The sequence below is a fragment of the Rhinoderma darwinii genome, chromosome 4 (genome assembly GCF_050947455.1).
Source record: "Rhinoderma darwinii isolate aRhiDar2 chromosome 4, aRhiDar2.hap1, whole genome shotgun sequence".
In the NCBI taxonomy this organism is placed as follows: Eukaryota; Metazoa; Chordata; class Amphibia; order Anura; family Rhinodermatidae; genus Rhinoderma; species Rhinoderma darwinii.
Window position 1 is genome coordinate 134,776,600 of NC_134690.1, and position 27,209 is coordinate 134,803,808.

At 41.9% G+C, this 27,209-nt stretch overlaps 1 protein-coding gene across 1 annotated transcript in view; it reads right to left on the minus strand.

Annotated features, from left to right (window-relative positions):
• Positions 1-296: 296 nt before the first annotated feature.
• Positions 297-27,209, minus strand: part of WDR49 (WD repeat domain 49) — a 101,503-nt gene continuing 74,590 nt past the window's right edge. The window contains exons 12-18 of the mRNA XM_075864031.1: positions 23,572-23,730; positions 20,256-20,443; positions 18,714-18,911; positions 15,336-15,508; positions 8,085-8,191; positions 1,468-1,614; positions 297-480 (exon numbers count right to left, since the gene is read on the minus strand). Of these exons, the coding sequence (XP_075720146.1) occupies positions 335-480; positions 1,468-1,614; positions 8,085-8,191; positions 15,336-15,508; positions 18,714-18,911; positions 20,256-20,443; positions 23,572-23,730 (1,118 nt within the window). The 3' untranslated portion in view covers positions 297-334. The remainder of the gene's footprint in view (positions 481-1,467; positions 1,615-8,084; positions 8,192-15,335; positions 15,509-18,713; positions 18,912-20,255; positions 20,444-23,571; positions 23,731-27,209) is intronic.

Below are 27,209 nucleotides of genomic sequence, written 5' to 3' on the forward strand. Positions count from 1 at the left end.
TTTATATAGATTGATTTATTCTGTTTTTAAAATTAAATGAACTGATTTGATGTACATATTATGTTAGCTTTTCAATCCCATTTTTAATTTTTCAGTTCCTTTTAATGGTAAAAATAAAATGATAGAAAATATACAATTTATGTGAATCAATAAAAAAATAAGTAAAAAAAATAGAGAGTACCCCAGAAATGCAAGTCTAAATTCATCTTAAATTAATTCTGCAAAATAAATGAAACAAGTCAAAGTAGTCAGGTTTATGTTTAATATACAGTATAACAGAAGACAGACATGGTTGTCACACTCGTCAAGGGCTCTGTACACCATTCAGAATGTGCTACTTTTCTATTATCCTTGTGGTTTTCTTGTTTCGCTTTATCTTGAGTTCTTGAAACTTTCTCTCATTTAGTTGTTTTGCTTCTACTTCACGTTCCAATATTTCTCTTGGGAAGAGGCTTCCCTCATCAAATACGGCTTTCAGGGCTACAATAGTGATAGAATCACATTTACATTATTCATGTGACTGGCAAGAACCCAAAAAGTCTTTATTAACACCAATGACTGCTCAACTGACCCAGTTTCACATTATTATCCGGTCTCTTATGAGAGACAAGGTGACATTTTTTATATGACCAATGGCAGAGGCAATCCAAAGTGAAGAACTTGTTTCCGTAAATACAGTACATGCCATTAGCGGGTTCCTGCCGTCTTTCCACACACACATTTCAGAGTATATTACAAATAAACTCTAATCTTCGGGATTATCCTTTTAGCAAGACATAGTTTGTCTTTGCTATAAATATACAAGGTGGATTTTCACTTTGTTCTAATAACAAGTGGAGATAAATATGGAATTTAAACCTCGCCCCATATCAACTCTATTCGCATCTCCTCCCGCACAAAATTTTAATACATTTCTATCCTCATCCAACTGTAGAGAGCCCGAAAGTTTTCCCTCTACCTCTATTCGGCAGCCAAGGACAATGAATCCAATTTACCAGTATTGTCACTGGAAACAGTTTTCAGGTCCCTATTCCTCCACTTGATAACTCGCAATACATTGGTGAATCCACCTCATCAGACTACAAACCTGGTATCCACAGAGAATGGAGTTTATTTTGGGTAGATCAGGGGCAGAGTGTCAGGACATCCTATTACTTTATTTGATAATGCTGGCAATGATGCCCATCAACATGGTAACAGGCTCTGCCAGTATTGTTTGGATAGAAGAGTCTGTAATAACTGGAGGGAATATGAAACTACCTGAAAAGCTACGGGGTAATATTATAGTGCTACCCAGGGGTGGACAGAGTAATCTGGGCCTCCAGACAATAGAGGTCGTAAGACACTTACCGGAAACAAAGCTGGGATACACTTGGGTTGTTAATTATTTAATTGAAAAGTCAATCATTTTATATATGAAGTATAACACAGTAAATGCTATATTATGGTTTAGGTATGATTACTTACTTTCAGTGAAGGTAGGGAATTGTACAATATTAGAAGTTTTTTCTTCTACATTCTCTCCAAAGTATTTGTCAGGATTTACAACGAAATCGGGTTTGCTCATTTCAGCAGTTTCCTGCAGAGAACCTATGCTTAACAAGCCGAACGTACCTGCCACGAGTCACACAGAACAATCATTAAACTTACTACGTACGGGTTTACCAAGCTTCATATTAATCACTACAGCAAATGTCCAATCAAATATACCCTATCACAGAAAAGATTTACATTCAATTTATTCTACTAAAATGAAATAATTACAAAATCATACAGGTACAGTGATAAATGAAGGTGTACCTCTTGTTTTACATTTGTGGTGAAGCTATAGGTGTTGTATAGATGGGGCCTGAACTCAAGTACTAACACTTGGGGTCCCTTATGCCAAACTGCCATAACTTGGAAAGGCCATCAATATCTGATCGGTTGGGGTCCGACTCTCAGCGCCCTCACCAATAAGTTGTAAGAACAGGCCACGGAACTGCAGCAAACCTAGCTTCCCCTTTATCGCTTACGCTGCTCCATACTGTCAAATGCCATCACACTTGTAGTGGTGGTTCACAGTATTATAGCCTTTTCCCATTCACTTGAACTGCTGAATCTGAGGGAAGGCCAAGAAATCTATTTAAGAGGTTATCCAGGATTAGCAAAGCATGGTTGCTTTCTTCCAAAAACACCATCACAGCTCTCCATGGGTTGTGTCTGGTTTCGCAGCTCTGCTCTATTGAAGTGAATAAGGGGTGAGCTGCAATACCATACACAACCTGCAGACAGGTGGGGCACTGTTGTTGGAAGAAGGCATCCACACCTGTCCACAGGTTCTAATCCTGGACAATCCCTTTAAAATTAGGCAAAGCGTATCTAGTTATGAAACTCTTTAATATGGCTGGTTTAGATTTAAATGTTTTTGCACCAAGGGTGCAGGGTTACTTTGTGGAATGTACTTACTTCAATAGGAGATAGAGGAACCAGTGCTGCAGATTTTAAAAAATCAACGCAGTCAGAACCCGGCTCCTCCACTCCACTGAAGCCCAAGTTGCATTCATTTCTCATATCTCCAATGTCGATTCCTCCCTCTCCCGTACATCCTGTATGTATATGGAACGCGGATAGCCTTAAATCACTTTTTCACCTAATTAGGTAAGCGATTATATTATGTTTCCTGTATGCATACAAACAGGAAGTGGGATGAGTTACATAACTTGGTGAGCTTTGCCTAAGGGCTTGTCCACATGTAGCGGAATTGCTGCGTATTTTCTGTCCGGAATTGTGAACGGTAATTATGCAGCAGAATACAGTAGCAGCAAAGTGGGTGAGATCTAACAAATCTCATCCACATGCGGCAAAAAATTTCCGCCCTGAAATTCATCTGCGGCGCGTTTTTTTTCGTACCGCAGTAGGTCTATTCCTGCGGCAGGAAGTGGACTGAATTGCTGCGATTTTCAGAGGAGATGTCACCATCTCGAAAACTTGACAAAAACGCAGCAAAATCCGCACCATTTTCTTCAGTAAAAAACACCGGAAATGGTGCGGTTTTTCCGCAGCGGAATGTCTGCTAGTTTTAGCAGAATTGCTGCAGAAATTTTCTGCAGCAATTCCGTTACGTGTAGACAAGCCCTAAGTTATAGTTTTTGCAAAATAAGATATGATTTAAGCATATATCAATCCACATAGAAACATAACACTTAAAATGCAAATAAACAATTCTAATGTCAAATGAAATAATTGCGATTTATACCGTATTTCTCCTCTATTTATAGGAAAAAAATACTGCACTCTTCTATGGTTTGTTAACACATTTTAGTGTAGCTGACAATATTGTCGCCTATACTTTATGCATACATTAGCAGCTTAGATTTGCACAAATACTACCGGAGTCTCATGAAACTGTTGATGTGAAATGTATTCTTTAAATATGTATCTAACTTTCCCTACATACTACAGTGTATGTATAAAACAAGTTCTGAGCTAGGTTTGACCTGTCACATACTTTAGTTCTATATCATATAATACTGTCTGCAATCATAAATATGTTGCACCACTAAAGACGGAGGCTATGTTCACACGCTAAAGTAAAAATGGCTGTAAAATACGGAGCTGTTTTCAAGGGAAAGCAGGCTCTGATTTCAGCCGTTTTTAATGTATCAAACGTTTTTTGATGCATTATTTTGTGCCGTTTTTGGAGCTGTTTTTCTATTGACACAATGAAAAAAGGCTCCAAAAACGTCTCAGGAAGTAACATGCACTTATTTTCTTGAGGTGTTTTCTTACGTGCCATTTTTTTTCAAACGGCCGCGTAAAAAAATAACGCCCTGTCTGAACGAAACATAATTTTTCCCATTGAAAATCAATAGGCAGATGTTTGGAAAGCGTTCAGCTTCCGTTTTTTCAGGTGTTTTTTGAGTCGAAAACAGCTGAAAACACAGCGTGTGAACATACCCTGATAATCCACGCCCTGTTACGTCACTTTGAAAATAAAAGGTGGTTTAGTTCTCATAGTCAGATTCAGGCCTCATTCAGACAAGCGTATTTTATCAGTATTCTGCATCCATTTTTTTCAAGCAAATCGGAAACACTGTAAAAATATACTAAAAACATTTCCAAAACTTCTCTATTTGGCATCCGTTTTAAAAAACGGATGCAGAATACTGATAAAATATGCCCGTCTGAATGAGACCTAAGGGCATGACCACACGTGGCGGATTTCCTCCGCAACTGTCCGCATCAATGCCGCACAGAACCTGCGTTGCAGATTCTGCTGCGGATCTGCACAAAATGTGCAGTAAATTGATGCGGACTAGCTGCTGCGGACTGCGGGAAAAGTGCTTCCCTTCTCCCTATCAGTGCAGGATAGAGAGAAGGGACAGCACTTTCCCTTGTGAAAGTCAAAGAAATTCATACTTACCGCCCGTTGTCTTGGTGACGCGTCCCTCCTTCGGCATCCAGCCCGATCTCCCTGGATGACGCGGCAGTCCATGTGACCGCTGCAGCCTGTTATTAGCCTGTGATTGGCTGCAGCCGTCACTTAGACTGAAACGTCATCCTGGGAGGCCGGACTGGAGACAGAAGCAGGGAGTTCTCGGTAAGTATGAACTTCATTTTTTTTTACAGATACATGTATTTTGGGATCGGTAGTCACTGTCCCGGGTGCAGAAACAGTTACTGCTGATCGCTTAACTCTTTCAGCACCCTGGACAGTGACTATTTACAGACGTCTCCTAGCAACGCTCCCGTCATTACGGGAGCCCCATTGACTTCCTCAGTCTGGCTGTAGACCTAGAAATACATAGGTCCAGCCAGAATGAAGAAATGTCAAGTTAAAAAAGCAAGACGGATCCGCAGCACACATAACATGTGCATGACAGCTGCGGACTTCATTGCGGAATTTAGAATCTCCATTGAAGTCAATGGAGAAATTCCGCCATGAGTCCGCCACTGCTCCGCAACAGACAGAGCATGCTGCGGACACCAAATTCCGCTCCGCAGCCTATGCTCCGCAGCGGAATTTTACGCCTCGTCTAAACGAACACTGCTAAATTAAAGTGTAAGTCAATGGACAAACGGCTCCGCTGCGGATTAACGCTGCGGAGTGTCCGCAGCGGAATTTAAGTGAAATTCCGCCACGTGTGAACCCAGCCTAAGGCTACATTCACACATGCGTTTTGATGCAGTTTTCAGAGCCAAACAAAAGATCCAAAAGGAAGGGAAGGAATGGCAGCGTTTGCAACAAATTCGGCGCAAAATCTGCATGTTTTACGGCATGCAGATTTTGATCTGGATTGGCCACTAACTATTGTAGATTTCATCCTTTGCAATGCAAAGGTTGAAATCTTCTGTAAAACATGTGGATTTGGCGGCGGTCTCACTGTAGACCAATTTGTTGCATAAAATTATACTTTTCCACTCCGTTGTATCCACTATTGGCTTTGGTTTAAAAACTGCATCAAGATTGAATTCAGCCTTAGAAGCCCTAACACGTAACGGAAATTCTGCATATTTTCCATCCGGAATTGCGGACGGAAAATACGCAGCGGAATACAGTACCAACAAAGTGAGATTTAACAAATCTCATCCACGCGCTGCATTAAATTTGTGTCCCCAAAATCACCGGCGGTGCTTAAAATCCGCACCATTTTCTGCGGTAAAAAAATGCAGGAAATGGTGCGGTTTTTCCACAGTGGAATGTCATCTAGTTTTAGCAGAAATGCGGCAGAAATTTTCTGCAGCAATTCCGTTACGTGTGGACAAGCCCTTAAAGGCTATGTTTACCTCTTCTATCTGCCCCCTACTTCTTGCTAACCTCCTGAATGTACAGTACAGTACATTAGCATAAAGATGGGAGCAGATGGAAGGGAGTATGACTGCAGGATTCGACTGCACAAGGTTTGTTTGTTGTCTGTTACTATAGAGCTGTACACACAAAACAATAGAAACATTTTAATTCAAACTTGTTGCAAAGTTGCTTCATGTTTCTTTAGATGCTTCGGAACGACAACAAAAAATTGGCTGCGAAGTTAGACATAGCCTTTAAACATTCTCATAAGATAAGTGTGAGGCACACCACCAACATTAGTTCTAAGGACCCTCTTGCATCAGTTAGAACGCTATGGCACTCTAGTACAGGTGCCCATATGTGGTTTCACTGACTGATTGAAGTACTTGTCTAGAAGGAACAGCCAAATAAGAAGTTTATATGGCTTGCAGCATGGGGCTGGATTCACAAGAGCATGTTCGGTCCGTAAAGGATGGAACGTATTTCGGCCGCAAAGTCCCGGGCCGAACACAGTGCAGGGAGCCGGGCTCCTAGCATCATAGTTATGTACGATGATAGGAGTCCCTGCCTCGCTGCGGGACCACTGTCCCGTACTATAATCATGTTTTCAGTACGGGACAGTAGTTCCATGGAGAGGCAGGGACTCCTAGCGTCGTACATAACTATGATGCTAGGAGCCCGGCTCCCTGCACTGTGTTCAGTCTGGGACTTGCGGCCGAAATACGTTCCGTCCTTTACGGATCGAACATGCTCGTGTGAATCCCACCTTATGAGGTTGCTCAGTACCACCTCAGTGGGAGATCCAACTCCACCAGCTCAACAATTTACCCTCTGCTTTCATTCTGTAAGGGCAAAGCCACACGTGGCGGAATTGCTCTTGAATTACGCTGCGGACACTCCGCAGCGTTAATCCGCAGCGGAGCCGTTTCTCCATTGACTTCCACTTCTATTTAGTAGGGTTCGTTTAGACGATGCGGAAAATTCCGCTGCGGAGCATAGGCTGCGGTGCGGAATTTGGTGTCCGCAGCATGCAATGGCTGTTGCGGAGTTGTGGCGGACTGGTTGCGGACTCATGGCGGAATTTCTCCATTGACTTCAATGGAGATTCTAAATTCCGCAATGAAGTCCGCAGCTGTCATGCACATGTTATGTGTGCTGCGGATGCGTCTTGCTTTTTTGACATGACATTTCTTCATTCTGGCTGGACCTATGTATTTCTAGGTCTACAGCCAGACTGAGGAAGTCAATGGGGCTCCCGTAATGACGGGAGCGTTGCTAGGAGACGTCAGTAAATAGTCACTGTCCAGGGTGCTGAAAGAGTTAAGCGATCGGCAGTAACTGTTTCTGCACCCTGGACAGTGACTACCGATCACAATATACATCAACCTGTAAAAATAATAGAAGTTCATACTTACCGAGAACTCCCTGCTTCTGTCTCCAGTCCGGCTTCCCAGGATGACGTTTCAGTCACAGTGACGGCTGCAGCCAATCACAGGCTGCAGCGGTCACATGGACTGCCGCGTCATCCAGGGAGGTCGGGCTGGATGCCGAAAGACGGACGCGTCACCAAGACAACGGCCGGTAAGTATGAAATTCTTTTACTTTCACTAGGGAAAGTGCTATCCCTTCTCTCTATCCTGCACTGATAGAGAGAAGGGAAGCACTTTTACCGCAGTCCGCAGCAGCTAGTCCGCATCAATTTACTGCACATTTTGGGCAGATCCGCCGCAGAATCTGCAACGCAGATTCTGTGCGGCATTGATGCGGACAGTTGCGGAGGAAATCCGCCACGTGTGGGCATGCCCTAAGAAGACCCATTTATCTTCTAGATTGGGTTCCATAAGACAATGGTATAAGTGCCTGCCTGAACTTTTTTCACAGTTGACTCTTGCCAGCTACTAAGATGAGTTGGTAACGTATAAACAGATGCTAAACATTTTTTTTTCTGTTACCTTCTCATCTAGAAAAGTTGTCAGAAGAGAAGACTAAATGTTTAGGTTTAGAATAGTGAAACGCTACCTTCCCATATGATTTACAGTTGAATACTGATGGCAGTCACATTAATATTCAGAAAGCGTGTGATATTTGTCCTTGCTAATCACAGTACTATATTTGTAAGGAGTGTTTTACATCGTGTTTCCAGATACCTACAGGTTTAATGAACAGTTTGCATTGGCACAAATCAAAAAACTTTCTTAAAGTAACATTGTGACTGGTGATATTTTATTTATGCTAAATGATGCTGCAGTAAAACTATCATAAATTTAATATGGACCCACCACAACAAATGTATCACAGCCACTGCACTTACCAATTGCATTTTGGATTGAATCCCCAATGAAGTTTGAATGTAACTTTTCTTTTAACCCATTTCTTCTGTATTTTCTGCCTAAGATTGTGTTTTCCCAAGGACTATTCCTAAATTAATAAAAAAAAGATTTTGCACTCAGTTAATTGAAAATGTGTCCATAATTCATATAGGTTCAATGCTCTGCACAAATAGCATGGGTCATACTGCGCGAAACAAGACATTGTAAAACCCATGTGACTACAACTGAATCTACTTTAGTGGGTATAATAAATGATGCCATTTTAGGCTGGATTCACGCAGCATTCATGCCCACTTCAGTTATTTTCTTCAGGGTGCTATCCGTTTTTTTAATGGATAGCACCCTGACACATTCATTTCTATGGGGCCATGCACAGTTCCGTTGTTTTAACGGAACTGTGTGGCCGTTTCCGACAAAAATAGGACAGGTCCTACTCCTGTCCGGTTTTGACGGAACAGTCTTGGCCATTTAATTCATTTGTTCCGTTGAAACAACGGACTGCACATGGAAGCCATCCGTGTGCGGTCCATGTTTCACGGATACATCATTAGCAGCAGTACGATGGGCAATGGATGTGTGCATGAGGCCTGAGGCTGGGTTCACACGACCACATTAACGTCCGTAATGGACGGACGTATTTCGGCCGGAAGTCCCGGACCGAACTCAGTGCAGGGAGCTGGGCTCCTAGCATCATAGTTATGTACAATGCTAGGAGTCCCTGCCTCTCCGTGGAACTACTGTCCCGTACTGAAAACATGATTACAGTACGGGACAGTTGTCCTGCAGAGAGGCAGGGACTCCTAGCATCGTACATAACTATGATGCTAGGAGCCCGGCTCCCTGCACTGAGTTCGGTCCGGGACTTCCGGCCGAAATACGTCCGTCCATTACGGACGTTAATGTGGTCGTGTGAACCCAGCCTTAGGGGGGATTCACACGAGCGTGTATTCGGTCCGTGCGGGCCGCGTGGTTTTCACGCGGCACGCATGGACCAATACAAGTCTATGGGGCAGTACAGACAGTCTGTGCTTTTTGCGCAGCGTTTGTCTGCTGCGCAAAAAGCGCGACAGGTTCAATAACTCTGCGTATTTCGCGCATCACGCACCCATTGAAGTCAATGGGTGCGTGAAAACCACGCAGGTTGCACGGAAGCACTTCCGTGCGAACCGACTGAAACAGCGCACCAGCTGTCAAAAGGATGAATGTAAACAGAAAAGCACCACGTGCTTTTCTGTTTCCGAACATCCAAACGGAGTGTCTTTGCGATGAGCGAAGCCGGACAAGCGAACCGAACTTCACCGGGTTCGGCCGAACTCGTTTTGGCCGAACCCGGCAAAAAAATTATCGGTACGCGACGTCAGGAGATAGTCACTGTCCATGGTGCTGAAAGAGTTAAACTGTTTCAGCACCATGGACAGTGACTTCCGATCCCAATATACATGAACCTGTAGGAAAAAAAACGAAGTTCTGACTTACCGATAACTCCCGGCTTCTTCCTCCAGTCTGACCTCCCGGGATGACAATTCAGTCCAAGTGACAGCTCCAGCCAAGCACAGGCTGCAGCGGTCACATGGACTGGCGCGTCATCCAGGGAGGTGGGGCCCGATGTCGAGAGGCGCGTCACCAAGGACGCGTCACCAAGGCAACGGCCGGGAAGTTCTCGGTAAGTACGAACTTTTTCTTTTTTTTCAACAGGTTTTTTGATATTGTGTTCGGCATTCACTGTCGAGGGTGCTGAAAGAGTTAGCTCTTTCAGCACCTTGGACAGTGACGGGCGTCGACTAGCCTCATCTCTATGATGGCGGCTGCGCGAAAATCACGCAGCCGCGCATCATACACGGATGACACACGCAGCTGTCAAATGTTTTTTGCGCGCGCAAAACGCCGCGTTGTTTGCGCGCGCAAAAACGCAACCTCCGTCTGTATCTGCCCTTACAGTGATGGTTTTCACTGCATGTTCTCGTTCTCCCAAAAATTCTGCAGCCAGATGCTACTTTAAGGCCTTATTCACACGAACGTGTATTACGTGCGTGAAAATCACGCCCGTCACACGGACCTATGTTAGTGAATGGGGCCGGTCAGACAGTCCGTGATTTTCATGCAGCGTATGTCCGCTGCGTAAAACTCACGACATGTCCTATACTTGGCCGTTTTTCACGCATCACGCACCCATTGAAGTCACGGCACACGGAAGCACTTCCGTGTGTCGCGCGTGATTCGCGCAACTGTAGATAAAGAAATGAAGAAAAAAATAAAAGCACTTTCATTTCTTTTTCTAAACTTCAAAACCGCGTGTCATAAGGATGGCATATGCGTGAAAATCACTCAGCCACGCAGCAGATACTGATGACACACGCCACTGCAACGCGCAAAAAACGCAGCATTTTTTGTGCACGCAAAACGCACACCTTTGTGTGAATAAGGCCTAAGGTGTATGGTTGAATATGAGAATGCCTACATACAGCTTTTTGGTGTGTGTTGTTTTGGTTTTTTTGTTTTGTTTTTTTTAAACGCAGCATGCTCTGGTATGTTTTTTTTTTCTTTTTTCACATAGGCTTCTCTATAGGACTTTAAAAATGCCATAACAAATGCATAAAAATGTTACAAAATAAAAAAACATATGTTAAAAAACATCAAAAATGCACGTAACATTTAAAAAATGTTGCAGTTTTTACATGCAGTTTAAAATGCTAAAGAAAAACCCTGTGTGAAGGAGGCCTTAGGCCAGGTTCCCACGGGTCGGGCATAAAAATCATGCAGCGTATCCGACCTAGGAACCACAGCACCTTCCGCCTGAAAAATCGCACCACATTGCGGCCTTTTGCGCGCACAAAAGGCACTTAACAGCTCCGTGTGTCATCACCATATGATGCGTGGCTGCGTGATTTTCGCGCAGCCGCCATCATTATGACCCTGTTTGTATGTTTGTAAACAGAAAAGCACGTGGTGCTTTTCTGTTTTCATTTATACTTTTTACTGCTCTTGTGCGAATCACGCGCGTCCGTGTGCTGCGCGTGATTTTCACGCACCCATTGACTTCAATTGGTGCGTGATGCGCGAGAAACGCAAAAATATAGGACATGTCATGCGTTTCACGCAGCGGACATACGCTGCGTGAAAATCACGGACTGTCTGCACGGCCCATAGACTAACATAGGTCCGTGCGAGGCGCGTGAAAATCACGCGCGTTGCACGGACGTATTACACGTTTGTGTAAATAAACCCTAAGGGTAAGTTCACACATAGTGTAAATACTGTGGATTTTCCACAACAGATTTAGTTGTGGAAAATCCACAACATAATACAGTAGCAGCAGAGTGGATGAGATTTGAACAAATCTCATCCACACGCTGCATAAATGATAAGCGGAAAAGAACGTTCAGAAATTTACCTGCGGTGCATTTTTTAATCCACAGCATGTCCATTGTATTTGTGTAATTGCCGTTTTGTCTGTTACGGGTTTACTCTTAAATTCAGTGGGAATGTAAAACCTGAAATAAATAGCAGGTGTTGCAATTTTTCTGGTGGAAAATATACGATTCCGCCGCAAAAAACGCAACTCAGGAAGAAAAAAAAAATCATATACTTTCCCAGAATTCTGAGCTTCTTTGTCCAGGCCTGCCTCCTGGGATGACGTTTCATACCATGTGATCGCTGCAGCCAATCACAGGCTGCAGTGGTCACATGGGATGAAACGTCATCCCAAGGCTGCGTCGGAGGGACATGTAGCCATGGTAAGTATAAGTTGGTGCAGTGTTTCAGAAACAACTTCTGGCCATTTGACCTCTCATGCCGTGGTCAATAGCGACCGCGGCATCTGAGCGGTTAGACAGAGGGGGTTCCCTCTGTCCCTTGATGGCCCCAGTGCGACATAATTGTGGGGTGCCGATGGGTTGCCTAGGTAGCTGGAGGCCTATTGAAGGCCTTCAGGTCTGCCATCAGTGCCCTATTATTAAGCCTTACCGGAGATCAGGCTTAAGTGTATGTGCACACACAAAATTAAAAACGTCTGAAAATACAGAGCGGTTTTCAAGGGAAAACAGCTCCTAATTTTCAGCTGTTTTTTAATCATACTGACGTATTTCGCCGTGTTTTTTACGGCCGTTTTTGGAGCTGTTTTTCTATAGAGTCTATGAAAAACTGCTCCAAAAACGGCTGAAGAAGTGACATGCACTTCTTTATCGTGGCCGTTTTTTTACAAGAACTGAATGCCGTTTTTCCCATTGAAATCAATGGGCAGATGTTTGGAGGCGTTCTGCTTCCGATTTTTCAGCCATTTTTCGGGACGTTTACGGCCCGAAAAATGGCTGAAAACACTCCGTGTGAACATCCCCTAATAGTAGATCACAGATAAAAGGAAATACATAAAACAAGTCAAAATATAAATGTTTTCCCCATTTTTAACAAAAAAATTATGTAATGATGAACACAAAAATAAAAACATAATTGGTATTGCCGCGTCTGTAAAAGTCTGAACTATTGAAATTTACAGTTATTAAACACGCTGGGTGAACACCATAGGAAAAAAAAAAAATTAAATGTATTAAAAAGTGACCAAAAAGTCGAATGTATCCAAAAATGGTACCGATTAAAACTACAACTCGACCAGCAAAAAACAATCCCTCAAATTACTCCATTGGTGGAAAAATGACAAAGTTAGAATATGGTGACACAAAAAAAATACTTTTTTGACAAAGAGTGATTACTTAGTAAAAGCTAAAAAAATATATATAAATTTGATATCGACGTAATCATATTGATCCGCAGAATAAAGTTAACATGTCGTTTTTACTGCACAGTGAACGCCGTAAAAACTAAACCGAAAAACAATGGAGAAATCGCTGTATTTTTCGAGTCTACCCTACAAAGACTTTTTTTTTAGCTTTTCAGTACATTGTATGGTACAATAAATAGTACCGTTAAAAATTGTACCGCAAAAAAACAAGCCCTCATATGGCTAAGTCGACAGAAAGTTAAAAAATATATGGCTTTTGGAACAAAAAAAGGAAAAAAATTAAAAATGACTGCGACGGAAATGGATTAAACTTGGACATGGACAGCATAAAACTAGACCAGGCAGGCAGATGATGCTCCAAATTCATCAGTGTTGCATGCTCTATGATAAATGTGACACACCTTGCTAGACACTTTCCCTTTCCTCACACCACCTCTTGGCTTACTTAAAGGGGTTGTCCAATTTCTGACAACTGTTTACCTATCCACCGGATGTTGTGGCACATAATGCTATGGACGGAGCCCGGAAGCATTTGGCTCTGTACATAGCATAGCGGCCGTGCTGCAGGTCTGCTCCTATTCACTATTCACTTGAAGTACTGCAGCTCGGTCGCTATTCCGTGGCCGGAGTTAACTGCTTCCGGCTTGTACGTCTGGTGTACGGAGGCACTGGACCAGCTAATCTGTGTAGGGCCCGGGTTTCGGATCCCCCCGCAGATCATGTCTAGTGAGTTACAAAAAGTGTCTAAAACTTATAATAAATCAGGCCCAAGGCATGTACAGTACACCAGTTGTTTTTTTACGCAAATTTAGTCCGAATTCCGCCACATTTAGCTTAGTAAATCTTCTTCAGTGTGCTTATGCTACCAGTGCTACAACTATGGTTGCCACCATGCCGTTAAACCACCTGCCCAGCCGGTGTTTACACGAGGAAGCTGGTAAAAGTAAAAAAAATTTAACAGCAATAGCAAGTGCCAGTATTTTTGCATATACCACTACTTCGCCAAGCCACCCGGCTGCTGAACATGTGCAAACTACCTTCCTGCACAGCCATGGGTCAGGAGGTCCGTGGAGGAGGTGACTAACTGAGTTATAGTCATTTTCTGACTGAGGTTCTCACCCAGTGGCAAACCACACCAGGAATCTGATGTTTTTGGGTGGAAAAGGTGGCAGCCCTAGGTACAACACAACAGTAGTGGCTTATTACAATTGGTCTTCCAAAAAATAGTGACAGTATCAGATTCTCTAGAGAATGCACCACGTATAACATTGTGTTCTACTGTACGACATAATATAAACATACGCTAAAAACAAGCAAGTAAATGTGAGCACACTGAGTAACTGACTGGTATAAAAGAGATGGTCCTGCCCACGTGGGCTTTACATTGTAAACCCTCATAAGCATACTGCTTAGTGCTCAGGCTCTGTTCACACCCCCTGATAAAGCTAGAACAGCGAAACGCGCGTTGGGGTGTTATTCTTCGTTACGTGGACCACGTGGATCGCAGGCTCACCATTACATTTATGGGTAAGATCTGATTTACTGGCTCCCTCTGGTTGTTTCCAGATTGGTAGTCTTTTCACCATTGGGTACATTCACGGTATATTCCCTTTGGATATATGGCACCGGGGTTTTCCTCGGAGTACTTTCTTTAGACTGCTAAGTGATACACTCATTATATGTGGAGACATGACTGTGTGATTTTGTAGCTTGATGGACAGCAGATTATATGGATAATGCACTATTGCAACTTACTTGCTGACGTCATGGTCTTTTGTATACTACTTTTGTCTATCACATATATGTCCCTTTGTTAAGGTGGAGCATGTATACCATGTCCCTTTGGTAAGGTATAGCATTTATACCATTCCTGCGATTCAATATAACTGTGGAGTGATCCATATATAACTTTCCTTTTTTTAGAAACCTCGCTTTGTTTTTACTACGTTTGTTATATGGTTATATATTTATATGCAATAAAATTTATTTTTTTCATTATGTGTAGCCTTGTGACTCTTGGTTCTCAATTTCTTTATATGATGTAGTGGAGTCCTGCTACTCTTTGATTCGACATTTTGGGGGTACTTTGTACATATATGTTGGTTGTACCTAACCGCTTACTCTCTCCTGTGAGACATTTATTCATATCTGTTCACACAGTGTAGTTTTGGTGCAGTTTTTGCATATGCTTGTTTTTTTATAGCTATAAGTAGGAGTGGATATTGAAGGAACAAGAGATGTAAGGGAATGTGTTTTTCCTCTGTTTTTTTAGGATCCAGTCCCAGTCTGAGCATCAAACTGCACTGATACTGTATTGTGTGAACACACTATTGCTCTCATTCCGCAGTTAAGCCTTGTTCACAAAATTACTTTTTGTATTAATTGTTTAGCCCAAACTGGGGACTAGTAAGTAACTAAACAGGCAGCATTATAAAAGAATAAATGAATGGCATGAAACATTGTTCAGCGAAGAAGTAAAAGATGATGGTGGCCTTACTTAAAGGGCAATTCCTCTTTATGTTCAGTGAAGAGCTGTAAACCATGACTGTCAGATTGTACTGCAGTTTCATTATGGGGAGAAGTCAAGGCCCCTGTCGTTTCTTGTATATTGTCTAACTCATTATCACCTTCAAGTATCACAGACCATTTCTCAATTCTCCAATGCTCTTCCTAAACAACAGAAGACATGTATAAATTAAATAAAGGAAACCTTTACCATGTTTGTATTGATTAGATTCTCAAGAGTATCACTAACAATTCTTCAAGTGGAAGGGTCAATGACTAACGGAGTTTACTGCTTGCATTACATCAGTAGTGTGAATGTATCCGAGGAGCTCGAGATGGCTAATGTGATTAAAAAGATTGAGAATGACTTGTACCTCACCCACAGAGCATTCCATCAATATAACAAGTTATATATAATATATAATGTTTCAAACTCACAAATATACTTGAACATCCTATTGTTCAGCAGTAAAACATTTACACCATCCATATGGAGAAGATATACGATCTGTTATACTAGTTAGCAGTCTTTTATTAGCGTGAATAAAAAACAAAGCCATTGCAAAACGTATGTTTTTGCAAATCTGCTTACGTTCCAATTTCCTAATACCCAAACAGGGCCATCTGTTGTCAGAGGCCAATAGCAAATTATAATTATAATGGAGTGACCATCAATGTATACAATAAAGGAATACAGCAGAAACCAACTGTCAGGACTTAAACCCAGAAACTCCTATGTCCCTAGCAGCTTCCCTTCCTGCTTGTAGTTGTTAGGAAACTTCCGTCCCTTTAAGATTACCATGACTACTAGTCTAGCTTCTGGGCGGTTCTGGTTTTAGTTGTTCAGCCTATCCCTTTTCTCTGTCTTTCTTCCTATAAGGTGTAAGGGTGGAGTACTTAAACCTGGGTTGCTTCTGTGTTCTTTGCTTGTGAATTTCCTGGTTTCCATGTGTTTGATCAAGCTTCTGACTATACCCTGTACTTTTGCCAATTTTGACTTCTTGGAACTGGACCTCGGCTCATAGTGACATGTCAGAAGTTTTGATCATGGGGGTCTGAGCACTGAGACCCCACCGATTCCTAAAATGAAGTGGAAGAGTCGCTTGTGTGAGCCGCTTCGTTTCTGATTTGCTTTTCTCGGAAAGTCGAGCTGTTGTTGTATGGGCCCATAGACTTTCTATTAAGCCCGTACACCAACTGGTCGGCTTTCTGAGAAAAGCTGATCGGAAACCAAGCAGCTCACCCGAGCACTACTGCCGCTTCATTTAAGCGATTGGTGGGGGTCTCAGTGACATGTCAGACGTTTTCTAAAGTTTAGTTACCCTTTAAAGAGGCTCTGTCACCAGATTATAAGTGCCCTATCTCCTACATAATGTGATCAGCGCTGTAATGTAGATAACAGCAGTGGTTTTCATTTTGAAAAATGATCATTTTTGAGCAAGTTATGAGCAATTTTAGATTTATGCTAATTAGTTTCTTAAAGACCAACTGGGCGTGTTTTTACTTTTGACCAAGTGTGTGTTGTAAAGAAGTGCATGAGGCTGACCAATCAATCAGCTTCATACACTTCTCATTGTTCCAGCCCAGCATGATCCACAGCACAGTGTGATTGTGCAGTGAAAGAAGCTGGGCTGGAACAATGAGAAGTGTATGAAGCTGATTGGTCACTGATTGGTCAGCCTCATACACTTCTTTACCTACATGTCTGTATTTCCCCTTCACATCATGTTTGTGCCCTACGCAAACTCCGAACGTACATGATAAATGTGTTCATAGGGCTCCATTAGCCTGACGGTGACGAAAAGAGTGTCCTTTTGTTTCTTCATTGGGCTGGTATACGTTAATATACTTTTTTTTTTAAGGATGGAGAAAAAAATAATTCTGCGCGGTATACTTTTTCTTTTAACATGGAAACCTATGTATACATTGGGAAGCCCCCAACACTACTGTCCATATAAGGACACTGATTTTAAGGGCTACTCCGGGTGGGGCCTGTATTTTCGGCCAGAGCGTTTTCGACGCTCTGGCCAGGGACTACGGCATTGTAATGCACTTGACATCAAGGGCTTCCCCAGGGTCAGAGTCCCTGGCCAGAGCACTTGCAATGCCATTAAAAAGCTCTTCTCATCACTGACCATTAATTGACATTGACAACAACTGCTTCCCCAGGACCGGAGTCCCTGGTCAGAGCGCTTTAAAAAATATGGCTGAGGAATCCAGTATTATAGCTCCCGATATCACTGTCCATATATGGACACTAACGTCAGGGGCTTCTCAAGGGCCAGAATCCCTTGCCAGAGTGTTGTCTACACTATAGCCGGAGACTCTGGCATCATAAAGCTCTTGGCATCACTGTCCATATATGGAAAGTAATGTCAAGGGATTCCCGAGGACCAGAGTTCCTGGTCACAGCGCTTGCGATGGTCTAGTCGGGAACTCCGGCATTGAAAGCTCTTGACGTCACTGTCCATATATTGACATTGATGTCAAGTACTTCCCCAGGACTGAAGTCCTTGGCCAGTGCGATTCCAAAACTTTCTTATATGGGCAGTGAAATCCAGGGCTTCTCTAGGAGCAGAATCCCCAATGTATAGGCAACGCTCTGGCTGGAGACTCCAACATCATAAAGCTCTCTACATCACTGTCAGTATATGGACAGTGACGTCAAGGGCTTCCCCGGGAACAACAGAGCTTCAGGTAGCGCTCTGCCCCAGAGGGTTTAGGCCACTTTTCCCATTGTATGGCTATACAGTGGGTTACGTTGCAGCCTTCCTATGGAGGTATATGTCGGGAGTCCTCCCAATGTATAACTCCGATGGAAAGCAAAAGCATGATGTGAAGGGGTCAATCTTCTTGCTTATTTAGGTGGCTATATGCATTAGATATATTTTGGCTGAACTTTCTGATTTCTAATGTGTACAGGAGTCTCCTGACTCTCCCCCAACAAAAGATATTGGGGTAAGGAAAGATTGAGCATGTTTGTTTTTTTTAACATGTCCAAAACTTTGATCTTGCTGGCTTATTCCCCTTTCTTCATTGAAACACATGCAGTTTCGGCCGAGCGTGCATGTTTGTGTTGGTCAGGAGGAATAGCTGTCAGTCGAATGAGCTCATTCGGCCAACAGCTATCTTAAGTGTATGGCCACCTTTTAGATCATTTTGTGATCCAGAAGACAGGAATCTAATGTTATTTTAAAGAGCAGGTGGATTAAGACATTTCTGGTAGACTGGCTTCGCTCTAGTACTATTGTTTTTGTAACTAGTACCGAGCCCTGTGATTATAAACAGGTCATTTCCCAATTGTGATGTTTCTTTGGTTAGTTTAAGACTGAGAGACTTAATTTTGATTAATTTCCATAAATGTGCTTACCTGTCCAAATATTCCAACTAGATTGCCAAGCTCATCACTGACAGATATGCTGCAGTCTGCAGATGCGGAAATGATGAGGAGACAGTGATTGTGTGTGCATGTCTCAAGGTGTGTGATGCAGTCACTGTGTGGCTGAAATGACTTAACCAATGGCGGGAGTTCCATAGTCTTCTTTTCACTGTAATCAATACAGTACTCCTATAGTTTACAAGTAATATGCAAATTTTAATATGCAAACATAGTACTGTATTAGGCAATTCTGAGGTACTCGAGGGGGGTCCCCTTTCAGGACCTTCATCTATTAACCAGAGTTAATAGAAGCTACAAAATTTGATTCTCCAGAGGACTCGTTACATCCATGAATTACACGGACTCTTTATTTCAATGTGATGGCTCTGCAGGGGAAATTAACAGTTGCTGCTGGGTTTCCCCTCCAGATTATTGATAATGGCTTGGGGTCCCAGTGGACAAACCCTTTAAGTAAGTGCAGACGTTTTTTAATATGCTCTATTGCAGCACTGGTAGTGGGTGTAGCAGCAGTCGTGAACCAAAAATCCGACCCCCAACCCAGAAGAAATTATTGTGGTGGTCGAGGGCAAGCCTGCACTTATATAACATAATGTGATAAATCCTCTGTAATACTTGTCATATGGAAAATCCTTTTCATACTTAAGGTGACTATTGTTGCAAATGGCAAATTAGGATTAATAATGTGGGACTTGTGTCCTCTTTAATAAAAAAGAAACAGCTGCTGTAGCCACAACAACCAATAGTATTCTAACTAGCAACTGGCAATATTCATCTGATTGGTTGCTTCAGATGACAACTTTATTTTACCTTTGTACCAGTTTTCATAAATATCCCCAACTGTGCTTGCAGAAGCTTGTGAGCTAAACTAGGCCTGGAAAGATCTATGGAAAGGACATGAACATCATGGTCGGTTTTTTTTCTGTTTTCCCAGAACATTTCACTAACGTCCAAGGTCAGCCAACATTACAAACTAAAACATCAGTCAATGTAACAAACGCTTCATCACCCGTCAGACCCCAAATACATTACAGAAGAGATTAAAGAAATTTAGTACAATAGGTTATACAAGATTACAAGCGACGTGATCTGAAAGTAAATGCATCAAATAAGCAACAACACAATCTTAAAACCCTATATAAAGAAAAATCCTGTTTAAAGATTTTAAAAACCTTTCCTCTTGAATTACCCCCCCCCCTCTAGAAAAAGAAACAAAAAACAGTAAATATAAGTCCTTGATTCTCCTTCTGTCAAGTTGCTAAAAATTCCATTCAGCCATTTCGATTATATATGGTACTGGAAAAGCTGGATGACAACCTATATTTCTTCCATTATAGCTTCCACTGTGTCAATCATCTTTCCTAAAGTCCTATTTATGCCTAGTTATGCAGCGATACTGCTCCAAAATCCTTTCAAATGTGTTGTTCCAAGAGACAAAGTAGCTCTTTAGCAAGTCCCAACCATTCCCAGTATCAGGTCAAGTATCCAGTTTATGGAACAGGGGGTTCAAATTACCTGTATGTCCCAAACCTTTATCCACCCATCAAGATCTCCCGTTATAAGGTAATTGTTTGCTTTGTCAATGGTCATAACTATGAAACTTGCACCTTCATGAGCTTGAAATTCTCCCATTAACTGGTTTCGAAATATGTTCCAAAATCTAACATAGCCAGATCCTCCACAAGACGCCAGGTTGGCACCACCTGAAATTAAGAAAACAACATTAATGCAATATGTTTGTTTTATGCACAAGTTGTCATTTTAGCAGGCTGGACCAGGCCATATGGTTGAGGTTTGACAGGACCTTCTCCTGTCATTTTTGATCATCATAGGACAGCATCGCTGGAATGACTGGAAGTAGAAAAGTTCCATAGATCTCAGAAGATGATATAGTGGAATCAGATCATGAGCTCCATTGGAAATAGAGTGAATGTAAAAAATTACCAAGAGAAGAGGTGGCCTTGTAGCCATTGCAACCGATAAGAGTTCAGATTTCATTTTGTAAGATGCACTGGCAATAATTAAATATGGGATGGGCAACAAGGCAACTTTTTCTCTGCCATAGAGCAAAGGTGAGGCGTTCTAGCTTTACGTTGTGATTTCCTGTGACATGGATTTAAAACTGTTGTCACTTTAATTTTTTTTCTCGAATTACTCAAATTCTTCAATATCACAGGCAGGCACAAGGACAGCTAAAGCAGCTATCTAATGTAAGGGCTCCATCATGCACTCCTCTGATGCTTTCTGGGCCCCTGTTGTTATGACATGGGGATAGGGGTATGATGCGTTGGATATGAAGGTTAAATAAAGTTTTACCAAAATTTTTAGTTCTTTTTAAATAAAAGGCAGGGCAACAGAGTCATCTGTAGAAATCTTATCATCCCAGTCACCCTGGTGACACATGAACCCGACCAATGCAGCTTTATAATATATTTTCTATCATTTCTGTTTTTTATAAGATACCTTATCATTGAACAGTGAGTGCTTGACATGCTTACATATATCATTCTAGTGTTTCTTTAAATCTACCAATTATACAGATGTGAAATAAAAGCTGCTCAGCCAGGCCTGTACAAATGAGATTAGTTGATGTGAGTGAGGTCATTGTACACTGCTGTGCTCTCTATTTGAAGTCACAGCGACTGAAGCAAGTAAAAAAAAAAAGTCTTCATTATTTCAGATCTAAAAAAAAACCAAAGATCTTAAAAGTACCTCTGACATGAATCCGTGTAATTAATACTGTATTCTTCAAAGTGAACTATTTCAAAGCAAATGAATTAGGAGATAAGGATTTAATTAATTAATTTATTTATTTTTGTAACAAAAATGAGGTAGGAAATAAAGTTGTGGTTAAAGCAGCAGTAGTACTGGGTCATATAATTCCCGCACTGCCTATACATTACTAGCAGTAAATGTATACATATACTGTAGTGTAATTAGTATTTTCTACCTCTGCATAATGTATGCATCTTTATCCTCTCATAATAGCCCTGTAATGTATGCAAAGCATTAAGTACTCATCTGCCTATCCAGGTGACAACCGTTTGAGTGCAAAACTTCTCACAGGAAGTTCGATTTCATATGTAAGGGACTGCCTTTGGTACACCGCCATGTTTTAGTTCACTGCTACCCGTGGAAGAGGAAGTCTGCAGATATTGCACAATAAGTCATGTAGCTTCATGATAAAAAAAGTGGGAAAATGTGCAGGAACATGGCATGGTCTATCTGCTAAATGTGAGGAAGAGGTTAAATTGCAATGTCCATGCACTACTGTCACTGTGTCTGTACAGTAAAGCACGGTGGCTGTATGGCTCCCTAATATGGAGTCATATTGCCTTCATATGGTGTCGAACAGGCTTCATCAGGTGCCATATGTACAAGGCTATTTAGTAGTGGTTTTGATCTGAGGATGGATGTCAAGACTGGACAACCCCTTTTAAGTGTGCAGTTTGTAAACATAAGGCTCATTTAGTAAAATCTGTGAAATTGTTTAAATAAAGCCAAAAGGGGGGAAATATAAATCATAGGGCCCCATAGCAAAAGTCAGAATTGCTTCCCCCCTAAAAAAAAAAGTGTTCTCAAAGTGCCAGCCAATCTACCCCTTATTATCATCCAGGTCACCCAATGCCACAATAGTGCTAGCCTCTTAATTTGCTAACATACCCCTCATAGTGCCAACCAGTTCTCTCCTGCCAGGAGCTTTAAGGCAGCCTTCGTCCCTGGAACCTCCTGCCCACACACACACAAAGAGCCCAAACTTAAACTTCAGCAACACAGTGAGTGTCTAAATCCAGTAACTCACTGTGTTGTCCACAGCCTAAAGCGACTCCTGTTTGTGCACTTAGATGTCCTACTCCTGGCCTACTGAAAACTCAACCTTGGCTGGTGAAGCAGAGGACCATGCACAGTCTCCAGCAGCTCCTAAATAACTATGGTAAGCCGTTGTGCCGGCCGATGGGCCACAAGACTCTTGTGGCACTTCTGGCAACAGCCGTGACTAACAGGCTATCTGGCTGTCTCTATCTCTCCTTGTTAGAGAGACAAAGCCATGCGGGAACAACACGACACAGAGGGTATTAAGATTTTATTATTCTGGGGCCGGCATTGTATGCAATTGTTGGGGTGGCATTGGAGGTACACCAATGAATGACACTACATCTGCCAAACTATATTCTGTGGACCCAGTAGCTGCTAGGCTTGCAAAGCCTTTATACTGTCCATCTGAACTGTAAACTTATTTGTTTGTATGTACTGTCAAGCCTATCTAGTACGACATTGATGGACTACACTTCCGATCAATACCAAACGCTGGGAAGGTATGCCATCAGTTATTTAGAAGTTAATTCAAAAGTGACAATACAAAGGGAAGGACGTGACAGATAGAGCCCAAATCGTCCAAACATTTCTTCAGTTGTCCCTGATATAGATCAAGACCTAATCATTCCTCATGATATAGATCAAGACCTTATCATTCCTCCATCACATCTAAGTAAGCCTCAAGCTTCCAATGCTATTAATATTAAAAGTATAGCCACATCTAGTCACATTTTTCTACAGTAGCTTTGTAACAACAACCTTCGGTATATACAAACTCAACGGAATGCACTTACCATTGCTATGATAATCAGGAGTGGCAAAATCCCTGACAAACTCTTACCCACATCTCCTTTCGTAGTCTATATACGAGATTTAAAAAAATCATTTAATTTTCGCTTTTCTCCTTTACACTAGAGCTCCAGAGACACGGGGAAGATACGTAAGATAAATATTCAGCTAGATTCAATATGTAGAGTATTATTCAAGAAGAGGAATGTGTGACAATAAAAGCTACCTGTTGCTGAGATATGTTTTCTTGCCCCCAGGAAGAACAATCTTGTTACAGTATTATTGCTGTCAGAGTCTGTGCTGCAGAAGCCGCTAGAAGAACGTGTATATCTTCCCGAAGTTGACGAGGAGATGCTTCTTTTTCCAGCACTCTGTATCTGAGAGTCTGTATAAAAAAATAATTAAGATAGACTAACAGCCATAAACTGATATGTAATATGGTATTGTTTTACACGCTACTGAATAGCATCTAAGCCCCCACCTATAATAACGCTTAAAGGGGTTTTCCAGGCAGATATAAATGAAGATACATGGCTATAAAATTGGAAATAAAAAACAACTTTTTAATATACTCACAGTATGGATTAATTCCAGAAATATTGCTTCCCGCTGCTTCTTCCTGGACATGATGAAGTGTCATCCATACTAGTGACACCAGACGACAAGTCACTTGACGTGTTATTTATAGTGATGTCACTGCATTGGGCAATAACTGACTGCCATCTACTGCAAATATTATATTGAATATAATGGAATCACGCCAACATGTCAGAAGCAAACCTAAAATGTGTGGCACCAGAACAAAGAAAACAACGACAACTCCTTGTACTGTTTTTACCATAGATACATTGGCCCGGATTTACTAAGACTTAGTCAAGAGCCGGAAAGGGAAATCTAAAGCAGCTCCGTGCTGCTGTAGACTTCTGCTATAATTTATGCCAGGTTCTGGCGTAAATTTGTCAGGCCGTGGTGGCCCACCCCTGTTTCCAAAACCACGCCATTTTTTCCTGTTCCAGGCGTGGCATATAAATAAAAATGTCAAATTTTTTAGCAAAACTTGACATTTTTGTCTTCGACACTAAAGTGGCGCAAATAGCTTTATAAGTGAGGGCCTTTGTTTTTGGAAAACCTGCAGTATATCACAAAAGTGCCATAAATGTGATTTCTATTGTAACACATTGAAGAGGAAATCAGAAGTTTGGAGAGGTACATGTCTGGGGCACAGTTGCCACTGTAAGAAGATGAGTAATGTGGTAGACAGATAGATAACCATTCAACAACAGAGTTACATAGTACGATGGAAAAAAAGACACATGTCCATCAAGTTCAACCAAGAGATGGGAAAAGGGAAGGTAAAAATTTCTACACATAGGAGCTAATATTTTTTTGTTCTAGGAAATTATCTAAGCCTTTTTTAAAGCCATCTACTGTCCCTGCTGTGACCAGCTCCTGCGGTAGGCTATTCCATAGATTCACAGTTCTCACAGTAAAGAAGGCTTGTCACCTCTGCAGGTAGAAACTTTCTTTTTCCAGACGGAGGGAGTGCCCCCTTGTTTTTTGAGGGGGTTTTACATGGAACAGGATTTCACCATATTTTTTGTATCTGCCATTCATATATTTATATAAATGAATCATGTCCCCCCTTAGTCGTCTTATTTCAAGGCTAAATAGGTTTAATTATTTTAATCTTTCCTCATAAGTTAGATTCTCCATGCCCCTTATTAGCCTCGTTGCTCTTCTTTGTATTTTTTCCAACTCCAGGGCATCCTTTCTATGAACTGGAGCCCAGAACTGAACTGCATATTCTAGATGAGACCGCACTAATGCTTTGTAAAGTGGTAATATTACATCCCTGTCCTGCGAGTCCATGCCTCTTTTAATACACGACAATATCTTGCTGGCCTTTGAAGCAGCTGATTGACATTGCATGCTGTTATTTAGATTATGATTTACAAGTAGATCCTTCTTAACAAGTGACTCCCCCAGTGTAGCTCCCCCTAGGACATATGATGCATGCAGGTTGTTGGTACCCAGGTGCATAACTTTACATTTATCTACATTAAACCTCATTTGCCAACAACAAGGACTCCAAACTGCTGGTCACCAGAAATTCTCTATAACAAGGTCACTAAATATAATAAACCAATTAACCGCTAGTGAAAGAAATTTCAACATAGTACCCACAAGACAATGAACAGTTATAATTTTAAACTTAATTTTTAAACTGCCACCATATACACCGTATTTCGGCTCATATTGGGGAGCTGGTGTAAATCATGTTTGAAACCAACACTGGTAAGATGGGTGTCATATCTTATGTTATATTGCTAGCCATGTAAATAATAGGTAAATGGGCACTGAAGAGTGCATGTCTCCAAATATCAGAGATGGAAAAGTGGGACAAATATGTAGCATACTAATGTCTCAACAATTTTTTTGTTGCCACAGGACTTAAAGTACAGAGCCTGCCACCTTGCCCCTTAACAGAGCATATCACATTGCCTCTATTACAGTGCCAGCCTGCAACTGTGCAGCTATAACAAATCCAGTATGCAAAAGTGCCCCATAATAGAGCCAGCTTGGAATAGTCAGCATGACAGAAATAACCTGCAACTATGCGCAAGGCATCCTGCAACAGTGCCCCATAACAGAACCAGCCAGCAACAGTGCCCCATCACAGAACCAGCCTGCAGCAGTGCCCCATAACAGAACCAGCCTGCAGCAGTGCCCCATAACAGAACCAGCCAGCAACAGTCGAGGGGGAAGGAAGAAGTCTGTGACAGTGGCTGAGGTCAAATACCTCTTTGGTCAAGGCACACTTGAGTGGTCATTATATTCTTCACCTGTTATATGCTGAAGATAAATTACTTTCCCAGGTTTCATTGCAATTTATTTTTATTTTCGTTTAGTACAGGTCTGAGTGAATGTCCACTATTCAACACTATTTTGTGTTTTTAATATAAATAGGATCAAAATTCTGTGCTGACTTAGCAGTCGACACTCCATTTTTCTAATACAAAGATCCAACAGTCTAGCAGCATACTATTCACCACTAGGCGGAGTTTATTGCATGAATTTATACATTTGAACTCAATTCTAAACTCCCCCTAGAGGTTTCTACAGGCAGCAAATATTTTATCATTTAAAGAGGCTCTGTCACCAGATTTTGCAACCCCTATCTGCTATTGCAGCAGATAGGCGCTGCAATGTAGATTACAGTAACGTTTTTATTTTTTAAAAACGAGCATTTTTGGCCAAGTTATGACCATTTTTGTATTTATGCAAATGAGGCTTGCAAAAGTCCAAGTGGGCGTGTTTAAAGTAAAAGTCCAACTGGGCGTGTATTATGTGCGTACATCGGGGCGTTTTTACTTCTTTTACTAGCTGGGCGTTCTGACGAGAAGTATCATCCACTTCTCTTCAGAACGCCCAGCTTCTGGCAGTGCAGACACAGCCGTGTTCTCGAGAGATCACGCTGTGACGTCACTCACTTCCTGCCCCAGGTCCTGCATCGTGTCGGACGAGCGAGGACACATCGGCACCAGAGGCTACAGTTGATTCTGCAGCAGCATCAGCGTTTGCAGGTAAGTAGCTACATCGACTTACCTGCAAATGCCGATGCTGCTGCAGAATCAAATGTAGCCTCTGGTGCCGATGTGTCCTCGCTCGTCTGACACGATGCAGGACCTGTGAGTGATGACACAGCGTGATCTCTCGAGAACACGCTGTGTCTGCACTGCCAGAAGCTGGGCGTTCTGAAGAGAAGTGGATGATACTTCTCGTCAGAACGCCCAGCTAGTAAAAGTAGTAAAAACGCCCCGATGTACGCACATAATACACGCCCAGTTGTACTTTTACTTTTAA